This window comes from Acipenser ruthenus, chromosome 8 (assembly GCF_902713425.1).
Source record: "Acipenser ruthenus chromosome 8, fAciRut3.2 maternal haplotype, whole genome shotgun sequence".
In the NCBI taxonomy this organism is placed as follows: Eukaryota; Metazoa; Chordata; class Actinopteri; order Acipenseriformes; family Acipenseridae; genus Acipenser; species Acipenser ruthenus.
This window is the reverse complement of record NC_081196.1, coordinates 61,121,143-61,141,768: the sequence shown is the minus strand read 5'-3', so window position 1 is coordinate 61,141,768 and position 20,626 is coordinate 61,121,143. Positions and strand designations below refer to the sequence as shown.

General features: G+C 39.5%; 1 protein-coding gene across 3 annotated transcripts in view; it reads right to left on the bottom strand.

Moving 5' to 3' along the window:
* Positions 1–20,626, bottom strand: part of LOC117407255 (ephrin type-A receptor 6) — a 206,473-nt gene that overhangs the window by 129,091 nt on the left and 56,756 nt on the right. For 2 of the 3 annotated variants that reach the window (XM_034012042.3, XM_034922865.2), the window contains exon 3: positions 5,303–5,966. In XM_034012042.3, coding sequence (XP_033867933.3) covers positions 5,303–5,966 — 664 coding nt within the window. Of the gene's footprint in view, positions 1–5,302; positions 5,967–20,309; positions 20,390–20,626 lie in introns of those variants that run through there. The other variant, XM_034012043.3, reaches the window with a different exon arrangement.

Genomic DNA, 20,626 nt, shown 5'->3' with positions numbered 1-20,626 from the left:
TTAAAGAAACTAATTAGTTTGAAATATCACTATAATCCAATTATTTATTATCTTTTCTAAGGGGTACCAACAAATGTGTCCAGACCATTTTAGAATATCTTTGTAGAATAAGCAATAATTCATCTCTTTTCACAGCTTCTTTGCTTTATTCTATGACATACCAAAGGCATGCAAGTATACATGATAAAATAGCTTTTAATTTCATCACTTTTCAGGAGGAATGAAGCATTATTTCAATGAGCTGTAAGGGTACCAACAAATTTGAGCACGTCTGTACCTGTTTACACCTGTACACGGGTATATGTACATACCTGTTTCCTTTGAAATGTATATTTTATTATATTTTTTCACTGTTTGTAGTTGTGCTGTATATGCGCTCATTTTAAAAATAAAGACTTTAGGTTTAATTTTCCATTTAAATACGGTGTTTCTGCGATGTAAATGTTAGTTATGATCATGAATAAAACTTTTCAGTTGTATCCCATAGTATGTCTTTAATTTTCATAACGAAGCAGTTTAAAAATGTATGGGTCACAGTGACCCACGTTGCGGTTCTATATAAAGTACATTTCAGCAGGACAATGACCCGAAGCACAAAGCCAAAGCCACACTGAAGTGGTTGAACAAGAAGAGAATTAATGTTCTTGAGTGGCCCAGTCAAAGTCCTGACTTGAATCCAATCGAAAATTTATGGCGAGACTTGACGATTGCAGTCCATTGACGATCCTCAACAAACTCATCAGAACTGTAGCAATTTTCCTGTGAAGAATGGGCAAAAATTTCACCACCCTACTGTGCAAAGCTAGTAGAGACCTATCCAAATCATAACAGTAATTGCTGCAAAAGGTGCTTCTACCAAGTACTGGGGCTGAATACTTATACAACCAGTAAATTTCATTTTGTACATTTTCTTTGGAGGTTTTTTTGACATTTAACCTCCTCCTCATATAACAGTTTAACCACTACAGCTTTTGAATGAAGTTTGTTTGAAAAACTGTGCATACATTATTTGTAATTCAACAAAATGTGACATTATTGGTAGGGGGTGAATTCTTCTGCAAACCACTGTATATAGTAAAGTTGTGAAATCTATTAAATGATATTTACAAAAAAAACAGGTCTCTTTATATGTGGAATTTAACATTCCAGTAGAATTGACTATAGTGCCTACAAGAACTGCCATTGATTTAGTAGATACAAAATTAATTAAAAAAAATTAAAAAATCTGCAACTTAGAGCTAAAAGGGAAAGCACTTCACTGTACTGTAGACATGCTGAATGTTTTCGTCGAATGAAGTAGAGTATTAAGATGATCAATTTCTAATCATATATATATATATATATATATTGTGGATAAACCGCTGCCACTCGGGTTCGTTGCCCCTTTAAAAACACGACCCAATACAAACAGGAATGGATTTTCTGCGCTATTGCGCTATTTTTTAATTAACAAACACAAAACAAACAAAACAGGAACAAATACCTAACTCCGTTTTGGAGCGCTAACTACACAGGTAAGTCCCTGTCTAACTCGCAGGATGGCTAAACTGTTTACCTGGCACCACAAACACAAAACCACACAGGCTTAACACAGCACTTACTTTTAATTCTGGCTACTCGGAGACAGAGCACCTCTTCTGCCTCCTTCTACTCAGCAGCCTCAAGCAGATTAACTGCCCTCTTTTTATACCCTGCACCTGGCTCTAATTTAATAATAATCTCCAGGTGCAGGGGATAATTAAGCCATAAAACAATTAACTAAATAAATTAAACAATAAAGCAAAAACAAACAAATGTGCATTCCGCACCTATTTTTCTGCAGGGAGGCTTTAACCCCCTCCCTGCTGTCTTACATATTCCCGATGCTGTTACACATCCTCCCCCACAAGTGTGCAACACTGACGGCCATTCCAAGGCCACCTCCTCCCCTAATGTCCACCAATGTCCCTTTTCACCCTCTTCCACGAGTGGACTTGAGGGTGGATCGGTCCACGTCCTGGCCCAGCCAGGTAGGGACCGCGCACCGGCGACGAGGGACCCCACCGGTTTGTCAGGGGCGCTTCACCTCCTTCCCCTCTAACTCGGGCCACAGCAGCTCCTCCCCCTCTGGCTCGGGCAGCGGCAGCTCCTCCCCTCTGGGTTCCGGAAGCGGCGGCTCCTCCACTCTGGGCTCCGGAAGCGGCGGCTCCTCCACTCTGGGCTCCGGAAGCGGCGGCTCCTCCCCTCTGGGCTCCGGAAGCGGCGGCTCCTCCACTCTGGGCTCCGGAAGCGGCGACTCCTCCCTCTCTGGCTCTGGCGGTGGCAGCTCCTCCCCCTCTGGCTCGGGCGGCGGCAGCTCCTCCCCTCTGGGCTCCGGAAGCGGCGGCTCTTCCCCCTCTGGCTCTGGCGGCAGCAGCTCCTCCCCCTCTGCCTCGGGAGACTGCAGAGCTACCCTTGTCTCCTCCCACTTCTGGAGCAAAAGCTCCAGTTCGGTCGGCTCCCGCACCTGTCTTTTTCTGCAGGGAGGCTTTAACCCCCTCCCTGCTGTCTTACATATCCCCGCTGCTGTTACTATATATATATATATATATATATATATATATATATATATATATATATATATATGTACCGGTACAGCAATTTAACAGAAATCAAGAAATAATCAAGTCATAAACACATTCTGATAAGCAGTGGTGTGCTCCGAGTATGAAGCTGAGCATTGCACTGAATGGACCCAAGTGGCCTTTATGAATTATGAACCATGATGGGTGGGATACTAAAGATTGCTGCACGATAAGTCACTGAATCAAAAGAAAACTCACCAGATCCTATTATTGGTACGATCAATTTCAGCAGAAACAGCAATCCACTACTTCTAACAGCAGGTTGTTTATAATTAAGAACATAAGAACATAAGAAAGTTTACAAACGAGAGGAGGCTATTCAGCCCATCTTGCTCGTTTGGTTGTTAGTAGCTTATTGATCCTGCTGGGATTCAAGTGGGTGGTCTGACGCCACCCACTCCGGCCGTCTTTGTGACACGTGGTGTCAGAAGTGGGATGACAGCGCCTCCAAGCGTCAGACCAGGAGAGGGGGTTTTGTGTTTAAAAAAAAACGAACAGACACTGACACACAGGGACGAACACTAAACAAACACGTACCACGTAGCAATTCGCTTACTTTTTACTTTATCTCCTCACTCTCTCCCGTTCCTTCGCCCTGAACACACAACCCCGAGTGAATGAAAATGTGTCTATATATACTGTTGTGCTGGGATTCAATTACTAATTAATTATTCACTGAATCCCAGCACGTGAATGAATTACGTGCAACCCCGTGCTCACATATTACATACTTTAAATGCACATGAAGTGATTTGTGCCATCCTCGTGCCTAAATACAAATCTACAATTTAAATCACACGTGAAACACAGACCCGTTTATATCCCGTGTACCAATCTCTATACACCAACATTTACACACACAACATACAACACATAACACACACATGCACACAGGGGCGGGGCACATTGCCACACAGGGTTACTTAAAGAACACTCTGGGATAAAAATATAGATTTTTTTGTTTATCTTTAGCAGAAAAACATTGCAAAATATATCTCTGAAAATGCAAATGGTTATATAAACGTTGGCTTGGGAAAACACAGTTCAATAGTTGAATATATTTAATGTTCTTCCTTAAAGTGGAGATTGAACATTCAGTATACGGTTCTCTGGTACATGCACAGGGGTGTTCCCTCTTGTTTCCAGTTCAACAAAATAAAACAAATATCATAGCAGATTTCCATAATTGTGTACTAACTAGCAAAGGGTTTAAAATGTTCTTCATTAATTAGCTGCCAAACATACTCACTGGGTGCAACACTATATGCAGCTCCCTCTTCCATGCTGGTGCTCATGTATTTGAGTCCACCAATTCTCTTTATTCTTTAGTGTCCCTTTTAGAGAAGATAAGTTGTTCCCTATACATTTAAATGTATCAAAGGATGATCTCAGTACTCCACCAGAAATAAATCAGGTAACATTCTTCAAAAATACTCTGTATGACTTACGGGCACACTGTCCTAACGTCCCTTTAGACAGATGCTAAGGTTTGTGCACTATTTAAAGATTCACTTCCCAGTTCCATAAGAGAGCCGCAGCTTGGAGAGTGACAGAGATATGTGCTTGTAACCTGCTTAGCATGCTGATAGCACCTGGGGCTGGGCAGACCGTTCAGAAGCTGATGGCAGGCAAGCACATTTTCCTTGGTAATTCATATGAGAAGAGTGTTGACTATTTATCATCAGAACCAGAGTCATCTTCACATGTCTAATAATCAAAGCTTGTTTTGCTGTTAATTTTGATAATGTCACAGATTGTATTTTTTCTTATAATATTTACTGAGCTATACTGTGGTGAAAACAAAGCAGAAAAAAGAATAGTAAAGCATAGTAAAAAAAGTAAGGTAAAAACCATGGTTAACCTTGGTACAGATAGTAAAATACTACCTGTCAAATTCACCCAGAGAGAAAAGCAGCAACCATGCTTACTGGAGCATGTATGTATAAACTTAATGCTAACCTTGAATCGCAATTTCACCTCCAAAATTTAAAGCCATTGTCAGATTAATTGTGGCTATTCTTTTGAATTTGCCTGTGCAGTAGTCAGCTGGAAATTGACTGTTGTAAATGTTCTAAGTGCTCTTTGGTGATGCCCAATGATCCCTGTATCACTTCCTATTTAGCAGTATAGAATGCTGTATTGGTGGGGTCCTATTACCATAGATTTACTGTAGACGGAATTCACAAAGCGGTTTAGCTCCATTTAGAAGTCTCTGACATGCATTTCCCCCATAGTGAAAATAAAGGGTAACACTTTACATTGTCTCTAATTACTGTGTATTTACATTGCAGATGCATAGTAAATACATGTGTACTTATAAATAATGCTAAAGTTATTATGCATAGTTACAATGTACTTTGTAATATTTTTGCACAATATATGTAAGTACACAATTGTATCAGAAAAGGGTTAGGGTTAGGGTTAGGATTAGGATTGTATCATCCAAAAAAAATTACACCACACGTACATTGTAACTATGCATAATAACATTGTCATTTTGTGTAGGTACACATGTATTTACTAAGTAACTACTATGTACATACACAGTAATTAGAGACACAATGTAAAGTGTTACCAAATAAAGTCCTCATGTTATCTTACTGCCAAAGCAGCATATACAGCTATACATAAATGCCATTCCATCAAGTAAGAAATACCCCTCTAAACTTCACAGTACATGCTCAGTCTTAAACTCTTACCATGACAAGAGTCATCCACCTCCTCGAATCCAATACTGCAGACACAGCGGCCAAGCGGAACGAGCCAGTCTCCATCTGCCCCACAGTACAGCTTGGGGATGTCCCTCTCTTCAGCGTTCTTCACGCAAGCACCCCGCACTTCAACCAGCGAGGAGGAATCTACCCTGGGAATTGTATCAGGGAACACGGCCAGGTTTCGGAAGGTGAAAGGGCACTTTTTGTAGTAAACGCGAACCGACACCAGGGCTATGCAGGCACCAATATCCTGGAAGGCCAGGTAGAACCCCTTTTTAGTGACGGGCCCCACCTCGCGCACCTCAGTGTTGAGCTTGAGGATGCGGTCACCCAAGTCCATCTGAGTGAAGCTCTCGTCGGCCGCGATAGTGTCGATCTTTGTGTACTGGGCAGGTTTAAACTTGATGCCGTGGGACTCATTGGTCTCCATGTAGTAGAGGTTGAATGTCTCCTTGCAAGTGCCCAGGACCCAGGGGATACTGTTGCAATCCCGCAAGGTGAACCGCATCTCCACGTAGATCTTCTGGGCCGCCTCACGGGAGATCCAGTTGGACCTTAGCCAGTTGTTCTGGTTGGGCTCCATTACGTGACACACCTGGAAGGTGTGGATGGGCCGGTTGTGTTCGTCCATTTCAGTGATGGCATCCCACTGCAGAGCAAAGAAAGGCATATTTGGTTATTGGGATACCATAAGCCTGGTGGTGAATCCTAACACAACCAAACTTGTCTGTATGTGCCACTGCATATGGCCACTGAATCCCAAAGAATGTTTTCATTCAGCTCTAGTTAGCTCTGAAGTGTGTATGCTAGCAGGGCCTCACTGGAAACATCATTTGGGTTAGGTATATAGATTCCCCCAGATTTAGAGTCCTATAAAAAATGATGTTGATCGTCTTGCTGGCAGGCCTTATAACACAGCTTTTTAATAACAATGATTGCTTTTTGGATTGGATTTTGGATTGCTTTTTTTCCCCAAGCCACGATCCCATGAGCCCAAGTTCTAGTCAAGCAACATCAAGCTTAAAGTTTAAAAATATATATGAGGATTAGAAACATTAAAAAGTATGAAAAGAAAAGTTGGTAATTCTCTGAGCACAAGAAACTCTCAACTCAAGAGAAAAGCAAGTTAATCTCTGCTACAGATCTTGTATTGTATATTTTCACCAATACTATGAAATGTAAACATTAAAACCTCATTACAACGACAGCCGCAGTCTTTTGTTACGGGTGATTTAACAAGTGAAGTGTGTACAGCATATGGGGATTTCTTCATAGCCACTGTTGACAGGTGGTCGTTCTCGTCGTGTGGTCTTTCATGACTATTTCTATCGATCTATGTCTGTCTTTCTGTATCTCTGGATTTCTATTATACATGATCAACAGTCTTCTAATCTTCCTTCTGAAAATGATATGTACAATGTTTAAAAACAAAACGTGTAGTCTCAGCACACGCATCACTGCTGGCTGTTGCATGTCTGTTAGTGTCCTTGTCAGTACAGTGAAAAACAATAGCAGTGTTCATCCCAGGCCACAGAAAGCTGTTTCAGAATATTTTAAATCTAAACAGATGGGCAGCGGACCTGAGGCAGCTGGGGCAGAAAATTAAATATTGAATAACTTACCATTGAAAATAGTTTTCAGGTGCCAAAAAAGAAAGGTTATACCAACATAAAAACAGTAGATCATACAAAATGTGACATCCTGAATGTTAAAACACTCCCTACTCATATCAATACCCGAATTTTGTATTGTCTGTATTGGCTTCCCGTTCAGACAAAATAATTAAATCGGGTCTACTTGAATGTTATAAACATTGCCACTCTTTAAAGGTGCAGTATCCCACAATCAAATTAAAATCTACGTACAATGTGGGTCCAGGGTGAATATTTACTAATTCTATCCAGCTTAGCCTTTGGTTACAAGTTTATAGGTAGTTTTAGACAGTACAGCACTTGTGGGTATATATGCCATATGGAAGATCTACTTTACACTTCAGATTACAAGAATCTCTAAAAAGGTAATATTTTCATCATATAAACATTTTTCAATATTTAAATGAATAAATGAATACTGGACATTGAATCTTTAACTCTACATCAATCCTAACAGCGTTTCCCCAGGGTGATTTACTGATGTCTACAAAAACAGCGAGAAGAAGACTGTTACTGGGATAGTTCATAGAACGAAAGATGTCTCGCCCGAGAGAAAAGGACAGTTTTACTAATTACTGTATAGGCTGTGAAGAGACAGAATCAATCAGCATTCTTAAACAAATACTTGGGGCAGTTTGGACAGATTAACCCTTTGTGGTCTAATTTATTTTCACACAAGCTGTTTATTTTACACACACCGTTTAAAAGTAATTTTATGTTTAAAAGACACTGCATATCAACATGACACTCAGTACTGCATCTGCAGCCCTGCCCCACTCCTTGTTCGCTGTACTTATCACATATCTTTTCATAGTCGTGCATACTGATAAATCATCTCCTGATCACTCGATTTATCACCAAACTCCTCAATAATGTCATTGTTTTATTACTATAACATTATAACATTATAACAATAAAGTCATTGTTTTATTACTATAACATCTCAAAAAGCTTGGCAAATGTCAGTGATTTTCTTTGAGCACTGGATGCGGAAGCAGCTATCTTGTTTGTTTATGTCCGTGTTATGTCTTTGGTAAAGGGACTATGCGTATTGCTCAGATCCGCCTCCATTTTTTTTCCGGCTTCTCTCGTTTTCTCTCGGCCATTGAAAGCTTTTCTCTGCTTTTTCCAGAGAAAAAATGACTAGGGACCTGTGATTGATGCAGTTTTGATGATGTCGGACAGGGTCTGACATCGTACCAGAAAGGAAAAATATTAATACCGGACCTGGTCCGACATAGGTCCGCAAAGGGTTAAAGGATGTGGTGTGCTGATTTGTTTTACAATGACCATTAAGGACTCATTTTGATATATACCAACAATAAGAAATTTAAATTTAACGTGCATGCAGAATTGAGGTCTTGACTGTCTCTACACATGTGTGAGAAGAACTGTGGTAATTAAGTATTGATTTTATGCAGGTTTGTGACCTGGCTTAGCAAAGTCGCTGGTCTTCACTGAGGATTCCGAACGGAGCGTCGTTTTGGCTCTGGCGCTCCCGTGGGTTAAGGGTTAAACCGACAGGGACTGTTTCTCCTCATCGCGCTACAGCAAACCCTGCTGGCCAGGTGCCCAGTGAGCTCATGACAAAATAATTGGACATTCCAAATTCCATACTTTTACTGTTTAAGATGTATATGTATTTGTGTTATGTACTATTAGACCATTGCAAACTCTTGAGGTGTGGATGCGGAACGTTTGAATATTGTGCAGCTCAGGTATCTGCCAAAATGTGGCGATACTGAAAGTCCTCTGGTAAAGTTAGTGGTTATAGACTGTGGTTCTGGAGAGGATTAGCCAATTTGGACCAGATTATGGCTTGCTATTCTTTGTTGGTATATGTCACATAAATGTTAATAATAGTAAAGTGATAAGCATACCCCATGATACCCAACCATGAGCGACTGCAGGGATGCACCGCACTTAATGGATATCTGTGTTTATTTCATTTTCCATTTTACAGAAATAGTTCCATTAAAAGTATTTATAAATGTTTCATTTTTTTTCTGCCCCTTCATACTCCACCCGTAATTACAGGAAGCTGCCACTTGTAAAAAACAAAACAGTCAGAATAAAAATAGTTGTGTGGTTTACATAATATGAATCCCAGCCTGGTTAGCAGGCCTTGCTTGGGAGTGCGGGCTCTTAACTGCCAGACAGTACCCTCCTCTAATCAGGGCTGTATTGCTAAAAGAAGAGTTTGACGAGTCCAGGCACTTCAAATGGATTACCCTGGAGCCACAGGTCTCTAAAGTCAAGTCAAGTAGTATTTCCTACATTAGCACTCAACCTGTGCACCACATATTCATAATGAAACGGATTTATTTTGCCTTTCAAATACACATTTACACATTTTCTGCATTCAGGCTTGTATTATAATACCGAACATCTGCTCCTCACTGTTTAAATCTCAAAATGCCTGTTACGGGGCTGCCATACACTTAAAATTGAATAAACATTGCCTTTATTATCAACCTCTGCCACATGCAGTATACTTCAAATGTACAGGAGTAACTTCAATGTCTTTCACAGTCTCGCCTGTTGTAAAACCTTGGCTTCTGGCTGCCAGTATGTCACAATGAAACTCTGACCTTCAACCTGTCAGTTCATTTCAGAGGAGGACTATGTGAATGCTATGCAGCTTGCAGATAGGCTGAACTGTGGGAGAACTCCTTGATCTCCGTGACTTTGAAGAGGTCAGGTATTTGGGGGCTGGACAGAAATGTGGGCAGGCAGGCAGGCAGGCAGGCAGGTAGGCAGACAGACAGTTAGAACAGTGCCACTGGCACTCAAGCCCTGCTGTTGAGTTGCTGAAATCTGTACTGTCTGGAATCTTTCCCAGCAACACAACACACCTCTCAACATCCACCATATGCCTCTGTAGAGTTTAAGTTTATGTGAAGTTCTAGTATTCCAAGATTAAGCTATCATAAGAACATATGAACATAAGAAATTCAAGAACAAGAAAAGGCCATTCGGCCCACCTGTGCTGGCTCGCTTTGTTGCTTTATTAGTTTATTAAATCTTTCCAGAACCGCCATCATATCATTGCCTCGTTTTGTATTCTGATTTCCACGAGTGCACCTCATTGCCACAAAATGGCATGTAAACAAATGGCGAAACACCCTGCTGTTTCTCTTGCTACAAAAACTTAGAAATTGTTCTCCCTGAATCAGACACAAGTCGCAGAGCAATTTGGTGTTTTCCATTCTGGTGAGTTACTTCACCATTCTGTTAAATAATTGTGTGCATGTCTTGAATATTGCATCTGTACAGGTATTCAATCTAGAGCTGCTGTTGCATTTTTTAACGTGTGTAGGGGTGTGTGACAGAGAGCGAATGAGTCTTGGTGTTAGATCTCCCTCTCGACCTGTGAGGGCACGGTACACGAGGAACAGAGTACCCTTAATGAAATGGCACGACAATTTATTCCGTAGGGTAGATGGAAGTCGGTCATTTCGGAAGGGGGCGGAGCCACGGCACCCAAGCTCAGTGACCCGGACGGTAAGCGGCGTGGCATCCGAGGACTGGAGGAGCGGATGCGCTCGTTAACCTCGGGGTCATGGGCGAGGGTATAAATAGGGGGCATGGCTTGAGTGATCTGTTCCTTTGCATATGGTTAAATTACATAACCGAGAAGGAGCCCGTATTGTGAAATAAACCGTGAGTGTTTTGTGTCTGTGTACTAACACTGTGTGTCTTGTGTGTTGTTTTCACTGAAGATTACTGAGCACGATCCAGAGCTGCAGCCGCAGGCCAGCGAAAAACCCGGACTTCACCACTCACCTTTTCCACTACAGGAACTGTCTTTTGTTTGCACCATTAGCACTTGAATCACGCACTGTCTTTGTGTTTTGTGTGGGTGACTGAACGGGACTTAGGGTTGGGGTTACGGGTCAAACCCGTGGATTACAAACAGAAGTGATACACGCCACTGTATCGCTTCCAACACTATTATTATTTGCAGGTTTGCCTTAAGGCTCTGGACATTTATTAAATTAAATAAACACCCTTGCACCTGTACCAACGTTGTCTGTGTGATTATTCTGCACTGCACTCACCTGCACGTCTTTACCACTTTGCCACAGGGTGTTAATTTAGTTTGACAGCTAGTTTATTTATGTTAGATTGTCTGTTACTCTATTATTATAGTTTAATAACAAACACTTGCTTATTGCTTTTCTCTTACTTATTCTATTCATTTCATATGTTGATGCACATGCATCATGACAAGTAATAAATATGTATTTATATATTGATTCATTTTATTGTGTCTGGTGGTCAACTCCGTCTTAGAGAACACTTTGGCTAAGAGAACACTTTGCTTGCTTCCTGAGGGGTGTTCTCTTAACTGGAGACTACTGTGTATACCATATTTATCTAATGCCCTTACTGTTCGTCGTTTGTTTGGTCCCCCTCCTCCCCTGCTTCCTCCTTGCAGCATGCCTTGTCTTGAGGGAAGGTGGCCTCAAATGCCACTTGTCCTACCCACTAGCATTAGTTTTCATTTAGTTCATATAGTAAGTTGATTATAATCTGCCAGCCTGGGGAGTGACTATTGAGCTCCAATGGGCAAGGCCATGGGCCATTCAAATAACAGGCATATTTATCTGTCAATTCATAAAATCATTCATTTCATTCCATTGGTGTATGTCTCCTTTCTGAATATTAAGAAGACTATCTATGAATCATTATTAATCACTACATTGATTAATAAAAAGGGGGGGGGGGGGGGTAGGACTTATTACTGCGTTGCTAGTGAAAAGTCAATTTTAAGGATGCTAATTGTTTATCTACATCTAGTAAATCACATCAATGGTTTTTTGAGTAAGGAAAATCAAATAACAGACACAAATCTTTCTTCCATGTACTCATACAACATGTAATAAGTCAGGCAGCGTGCAGTTTCTCCAGTGCTTTAATGGGTTAACTGTTCTGCTGTACTGCTGCACCTACTGTAGCTCTGAGAACCGAGACAGGGTCCAGATCTGTGCCAAACCTCCAGCATGATGCCCTAACATGAATATTTTAAAAGCAATGAGGCAGCAGAAACATGGATTTTATTGAAAGATGAATCTAATTCACAGCAGCTGCACTACAAGGGAAAGAAAGGAGCAGCGAGAGACAACCAGTGATTCAGTGTTGACTGCAGAATGTACTCAATTTCTATTAACTTCCCCCAGACTTTAATTGCACATTGCCCTGTACCTCGGACATAGCAAAATTAAATATTATAAGATTTAAGCCTGACTGCATTTGCATAATAAATACATTTTATTTGCCATTTAAACCTTGAATTTCCAGTCAGACTAAATTAAGTAGTGTTATGACTGCAAGCTAGAATCACTGCAGCAGCTAATAGAACAAGTGCTGATTAAAAAAGAAAGTTGGACTCCAAATTGTATTTTTAATCCAGTAACAAAATCAAATTGGAATTCATGGGAATAAGCCTTTGTTCCAAGGCTATATTTCTTGCAAAAAACAAAAGGATTCAGAGATTTACCACTGGGCTACACATTAAATGAGGTGCAGCATCGTAATGAGCTAACTCGGCTAAAACATCCAAACTGTGTCTCAGCAAAATACTGCAGCCCAAAGGGGAGCTTATGCCAAATGAAGAAGCATCTCAGAAGCCATGAGAAAAAAAAAATGTTAACAGCATATTTGCACTAGATGCTTTCTCTGAGCTTTACCGTGCTCAACAAGGTTATACTACTGTAGTATGTAACTATACCTCATATCTGGCTGTGTTTAATACTGGCATTGCCGTTGTTAATAATGTAATGTAATAAAAAATTATGAATAATATTAATACTACAAGCCTAATAATAATACATTAATAACTATAAAACAGATCTACATTTAAAAAAATGAAATGAAATGATACAAATTTGAAAACAACAATTTTTACCATCTTATTTAGCCAATTTAATACATAACTTCATAAATCGAAACCAGTTCATCGTTCTTGACAAACGTATTTGTCAATCCTGCCTGTGATCTCCACTTGTTTCCTGCAGGTGGCCATTCCGTCCGCTCACTCTGATCACTGATGATAAATGCTCAGAAGCGCTCTGAGCGGCTCAGTGGGAGCGGAACTGAGCGAGTCATTAAGTTGATTTTTTTACTGAGCCGCTCTGAGCCGCTCACTTACTTAACGCACCCGCTGACTGACCTTGCTGTACTGAGTTGGAACTTGAGAAGTGAAGCAGTTCCTTCTGGAACCTTTGCTATGTCACAGTGACCACTGTAAGGCGGAGGGGTAGCGCTATACGTAAGAAATAGTCTTGAAGCCCAGGTGTAAATCTGGACGAAGAAAACAACGCAGAATCAATATGGGTCAGAATAATGGACAAAAATTCATAGGGCATAATAGGGGCATGCTATAGACTGCCAAATTCAGACGCCTCAAGCAAAATAATCTGTTTTACAACGACATTAGAAATGCGTGTAGAAAAGGAGAAGCCATACTAATGGGGAATTTCAACTTCCCCCATATAAAATGGGAAAACCTGGTGGGGAGCACGACGGACGAAATTGAAATGGTGGAAATAACAAATGACTGCTTCCTAACACAATTTGTCAAGGCACCGACTAGAGGGGAGGCATGCCTTGATTTCAAATAACGAAGACAGAATAACTAAAACAGAGGTCAGAGAACCACTGGCAAACTCAGACCACAACATGGTCTCATTTGAAGTGCTTTTTCAAACCCACAAAGTAATGACTAAAGCTAAGGTTTACAATTTTAGAAAGGGAAACTATGAAGGAATGAAACAGAGACTAATAGAAGTAGATTGGAGTAAAATAGAGAAAACATCCACAGAAAAAGGATGGCTGTTTTTTAAAAATGTAGTACTAGAGACACAAAACAATTACATCCCAAAAGTAGACAAATCTAAATCTAAAACAAAATTGCCAAAATGGTTTAATAGATCAATTAAAAAAAATATTCAGCGAAAAAAGGCACTTTTACAGAGCGTTTAAAAAGGACCAAAAACAAAGTACACAGAAAGAGTACTTGGAACTGCAAATGCAAATCAAAAGTTAGAAAGGCCAAGAGAGAGATAGAAATGAACATTGCTAAGGGGGCTAAACTAATTCCAAACAGTTTCTCCAATATTATCTCCAACAGCAAAAGAACATTCAAAGAGGAGGTTAAATGTCTAAGAGATACAAATGGCAAAATCATAGACGAAGAGAAAAAATAGCAAATATATTAAATGATTACTTTTCACAAGTTTTTACAAAGGAGGATACAGACAACATGCCCCACATGTCAAACTGTTCCTATCCAGTTTTAAATAACGTTAGCATAACAGAGGCAGAAGTGTTAAAGGGACTAGGAGCTCTTAAAATAAACAAATCCCCTGGGCCGGATGCGATCCTCCCAATAGTACTCAAAGAAATGAAAGAAGTTATTTACAGACCGCTAACCACGATCATGCAACGGTCTCTTGACGCAGGGGTTGTACCGACAGACTAGAGAATTGCATAAGTAATACTGATCCACAGAAAGGGAGCCAAAACCGAACCAGGTAACTACAGACCAATAAGCCTGACTTCTACTATATGTAAACTTATGTTATATTAAAACATGGAAAATTACCTATATGGTAACAGTATCCTGGGAGACAGTCAGCATGGTTTTAGGAAAGGGAGATCGTGCCTAACTAACCTGCTTGATTTTTTTGAGGATGCAACATCAACAATGGATAATTGCAAAGCATATGACATGGTTTATTTAGATTTCCAGAAAGCTTTTGACATACTGAACGCAGTAGGGATTCAAGGAAATGCATGCACATGGATCAGGGAGTGGTTAACATGTAGAAAACAGAACGTACTGATTAGAGGAGAAGCCTCAAAATGGAGCGAGGTAACCAGTGGTGTACCACAGGGATCAGTATTAGGTCCTCTGCTATTCCTAATCTAAATTAATGATTTAGATTCTGGTATAGTAAGCACACTTGTTAAATTTGCAGACGACACAAAAATAGGAGGAGTGGAAAACACTGTTGCACCAAGAAAGGTCATTCAAAATGATCTAGACAGCATTTAGAACTGGGCAGACACATGGCAAATTACATTTGAAAAGTGTAAGGTACTGCATGCAGGCAATACAAATGTGCATTATAAATATTATATGGGCAATACTGAAATTGAAGAAGGAATCTATGAAAAAGACCTAGGAGTTTATGTTGACTCAGAAATGTCTTCATCTACTGTAGACAATGTGGGGAATCTATACAAATAATATGCTCGGATATATAGTGAAAAGTGTTGAATTTAAATCAAGGGAAATAATGTTAAAACTTTACAATGCATTAGTAAGACCTCATCTAGAATACTGTTCAGTTCTGGTCACCTCACTACAAAAAGGATATTGCTGCTCTAGAAAGAGTGCAAAGAAGATTGACCAGAATTATTCCGGGTTTAAAAGGCATGTCATATGCAGACAGGCTAAAATAATTCAGTCTTGAACAGAGAAGACTACACGATGAGCTGATTCAAGCATTCCAAATTCTAAAAGGTATTGACAATGTCGACCCAAGGGACATTTTCGACCTGAAAAAAGAAACAAGGACCAGGGGTCACAAATGGAGATTAGATAAAGGGCCATTCAGAACAGAAAAACAGGCAGCACTTTTTTACACAGAAAACCGTGGGAATCTGGAACCAGCTCCCCAGTAATGCTGCTGAAGCTGACACCCTGGGATCCTTCAAGAAGCTGCTTGATGAGATTCTGGGATCAATAAGATTGGCTGAATAGCCTCCTCTCGTTTGTAAACCTTCTTATTTTATTATGTTCTTATGCAACTTACTCACCATTCACTGCTGGAATACAGCACTTCTTTAAAAGCTGAGGCCATTCTCTTGCATGAAGAATACTAATGATAGGCAGGGTTTCCTTAATTTCATTTTTTATTTTTAAGTTATGATGTTGCTCAGCTGCTGAAAAATATTGAACACATTAAGGATTTTAAAAGGGCAGTACCCCACATGTTTGTGTACATTTATTTTTCTATATTGTAATTTAGAGGACTACTTTAAATATCAGTTCAACACAGAAGTTTTCTGTGAAATGACTTCAGTAAAATAAAAACATCAAATAGACATCCCCTTGTATTCAATTATTTGCCTCTTTGTTTTAATTCCCTTTTATATCCCAGCACGACAGCACAGTTTGCTGATAATCTCCAAATGCACGCTGGACCAGGAGCCCTACTGTCACGTTCACAAAGTTACAAGAAGGCTTGATGGGGGGAGGAAGTTTGCTTGGGTGGCCTGCAGCTGCACCACCTTCAGGGAATGCAAACAAACTGGAGAGCCAACAAGTACTGCTTCTAATGAGGGCACAAAAGCCACCCGTTAATAATAATTCAGTATAAAATGACACATGATTGTGAGACACAGTATCTTTAACTGTAGTGATTCCAGCTCTGATTATCACTCCTTCTCCTCTCTTGCTCACCTTGTGCACACACAGACATCACAGAGCTAATTGAATTGTTTCTAATCCCTCTCAGAATTAGATTTAATCATGAAAAAAATGCAGAAGGGATCAAAGGGTAGCCTTCCTATTTTTGAGGTTGTTATCTTTCATTTTTTTGTAATGTATTTTGAATAGACCTTGAAGTAACCATGACACTTGTCAAAAGCATGGAGACACTTTCGTAAATACAGTTGACATAATCCAGAAGGCATAAGCAGCTGTTCAGAACTAGAAAAGGACAACACCTGCACTCTACACAGCATGGAAGGGCCTGTGTCAGATGCTGGTTCGGATTTGGTAAGATATTAAGTGAAACACCCTTCGATTCATGCAGATCGCTAAGGTGTGGTTTCCTGAGACATGTTTTTTCAATATGATCCATTAAATATTCTTTGTCTGTAGTCATACATAGACCATTAATGGGACATGAACCAAACATGTTCTCCTCAACATCTGGATAATGTAGCCTTTCCTACTTCCTGTGACCTGGGTGTGCTTGGGTTAGGGCAAAACCAGATCAGCCAATAAACATGTCTTCGCAGTCACCATTGCAAAAACACATTTTTTTCAGGTGTAAAATAATAAACAAAAGCCCAATCCAGTCATTCAGCATTTGTAGCAAATCCATACCATTTTGGGGTACCACTGCTCCTTTTTGTTTGACGGTTTGCAAAATTGAAAGATATGTGCATGTATTTCAAGAGTTTCATATCTATTCAGGGATACCAAGTTATTTAGTAAGGAAGAGGTCTGATTGGGGGTAAAACAAGAGACAAATGTTGCATGCCCAAGCACCACAAACCAACAGGGGCAGTTAAATGCTTTTTTGATCACTGTACGTTTTTATTTTTAGGGTGTAAAGCACTAGGATTTCCCATCTGGGGATGGTTGGTTTTGAACAGTGTTGTTACAATGTTTTAATTGCATGTATGGTTACAATCCCTACTCTTACTTTGAAGGCTGGCTCTTTGACCCTGCCTGTTTCTTTGAGTTTTACCCCAATGTCCAAGCTCTATGAGTGCTTTCAGATCAGTGAACAACAGGCTCTGGAAGATGGAGTAATACTTGCTATGTCAAGTGAACTTTTATTAGTCAGCTGATCCCTACAATTTGCCTTGGGCCTGACAACATTTAAGCTTGTGTTGAAAAATCTCTTGGCAAAAAATATTTCCACTAGCAAACATGTCAGCACTCATGGGGACCAACTTCAGTCACTATACTCTGTGAAGGGAGCTGTTGATCATTTGGATCAGACAATGTGTTTTATGTGGGTTACATTGTACTCACAATGCTTAACTGTGTTTTCATGATAAAGGGCTGAAAAATATATACCACTCATAAAGTTTGTCTTTCCTGACCTTTGCATAACTGTAAGATAGGCAAAGCATTATGTTATTATTATTTATTTCTTAGCAGACACCCTTATCTAGGGCAACTTACAATTGTTACACAATATCATATTATTTTTACATACAATTACATTATTATTATTATTATTATTTTTTTACATACAATTACCCATTTATACAGTTGGGTTTTTTGCTGGTGCAATCTAGGTAAAGTACCTTACTCAAGGGTACAGCAGCAGTGTCCCCCACCTGGGATTGAACCCACGACCCTCCGGTCAAGAGTCTAGAGCCATAACCACTACTCCACACTGCTGCCCAGTTACTCACATAAGTGTCCTGTAACTGATTTAGTAAAAAGTAGCAGAAAGAAAACATGGTACTGTTTCACAGTCATTTTAAATTCTGCATGTATCCTTTCTCATTCCGTTTATCAGAAACATTGCCCTCTCAAAATGCATTCAAGCAGTAACGAGCCACACAGCAGGTTTCTGCCACACACAACACACAACCAAAATGTTCCCACTATGAGCACAGAGCACCGCTGCAACCAAAAGCAGCTTGACAAGCAATGTGTACTTCACATCAAAAATGGCACACACTTTGATTTATTAATCGCCTTATAGGTTATCTAAAACATGTGTATTACAATTCTTCACCGTCACTGACAAGGAATAATTCAGATAGTTAGATTTCTAAACATAACATTCTAAAAATATAAAGCTTTATGCTGTAATGTGTTTGTGACATATCAAAATACTGTATTGTTTAACTTCATAGTACTTTCCTCTAGAAGATGCAGTAGGAGATATGGCAGATAATTATAGGGGCTTACTTGATTACTTCAGCTGAGAGCACAATTTTATTAGTTGAAACACCATTTCTGTTTTCTGAAATCTGATCTACAGTAAAGTGTGATCCAGGAATATATGTAGTAATATAATTAGAAACATCCCCAGAATTCTGCTGAAATTCTGAAGTTGGTTTCACAAATGAAATGTAGCATCCTAGAGTCCCAATTGAGTGTTACAGTAAACATGTATTTTCATTAAATAAATAAATACATAAATAATAATAATAATAATAATAATAATAATAATAATAATAATAATAATAATAATATGGTACTGTACTAACTTCTCAGTTTGCTTGCCTTTCCTTCAGGTAGCTTCTGCTGTTTCACCTCAACAGTGTCTTTTGGCTCAGTGAGTCAATGGCTGTCTTCTTTTGAGATAAAATAAATGTCGAAATCCATAACCAATTTATATAACACTTTCCTCTCTCATTGACTAATTTTGAACTGCCCACTTAACACCTCCCCAGTTTTAAAGCAAGGCTTGTTATCACCAATCAATACGTACCGGTGTGCAGCAGTTATTTCTGAGTAGTTGCAGTGTAGAGCATGTTTTTATTTCTATAGTCCCATATACAGTAGCAAAAACAGTGTTAGGTAATATTAGGATGCATAGGACTTAATCAGTGAAACTATCCTCCACCCAGTCAATCTGCCTGGACATTTTCTCAGTAATTGTAATTATCAGGCATAACGAAACACCATGATGCTGGGCATAGAAAGTTTATTTGCAGCCCTGTGTAAGAGAAGTAATGTAATCAGCATTGATCTCCTCTCTGATCAAGCAAGAAAAATCTATAGCAATAATGAACGTAGAGCAAATCTATTGACATACTGTTCAGACAGCCACACACCAGCTTCCACTGCTTTTTTAGTACAATCCATACCAAGTACAAAGGACAAGTACAAAGCTGCAAATTCGCCTTGGTGACATGCATGCAAAACAAATGCATTTAAAAACGTAAGTGATTAAAAGGTATTCTTATTTTTTAAGTACGCACACCTAATTAACTTGGATGCACTGCAGCATGTAAAACTAAAACAGAGAAATTGATATGTAAAGTGTGGTATGCCACCTGTATTTCTGGACAATAATCACCAGACTGGAAATATTTGCATAATAATGCAAAGCATTCAAAATCAAGTAATGTGGCAAAAAAAAATACATTTACTATTCAGTCAAATGACTTGGTGCAAGGAGATCAAACGGCTTACGTGTCCTTGAGTGCATGAACTCTGCCCATCAGCTAAAATTCTCTCGCTCTTCCATTAATGTCCCAAATCCTCAGGGATCTGCATGTATGATTCACAACACCTTCCTTAAGGCTATTTAACACTATATAGCTGTATAAAAGTGATTGTATAACTAACTAGTGTATCATCACTGAAAACCGATACAACATGCACAAGTATTCATAGCATTTGTGACTATAAAGCTGCCAAACCATTTCATGTAACAGGCAGACAGATTTATTTTGGTAATAAAAAGTTTAAAAGTTAATATATGCTCCATCATCACCTTTATACACATCTGCAGCCTTATCTAAGGTTACCATGGTAACAGCATAGTAAAGTGTACAGTACAGTACAGAGACATACACTTATCCAACAATAGCTACTATTGAATCAACATCCTTCTACATACCGTACTAATCCAGAAATACAGCCACTGCATATCACATCTGTCAACATGCTATCTGCATATGCTGTCTTGAACTGGAGATACATCATCCTATTTGCTCCTGAGGACAGATACAGCAAAAATTTGGAAAGGGGACTTTTTTTTTCTTTTCTCCCAATGGGAAGATTATCTGTGAACGTTGATTAAGCTGCTGATAAAGGGGTCTGTGATCAGTGGTCGCAGGTGAAGGGGTCAATTAAAGAGCAATCTGGTTCCCATCCTTAAAAATACCTGGGTGCCTGGGCTGGGTGTGTAACAGGTGTGTTTACGTTTTAATCATA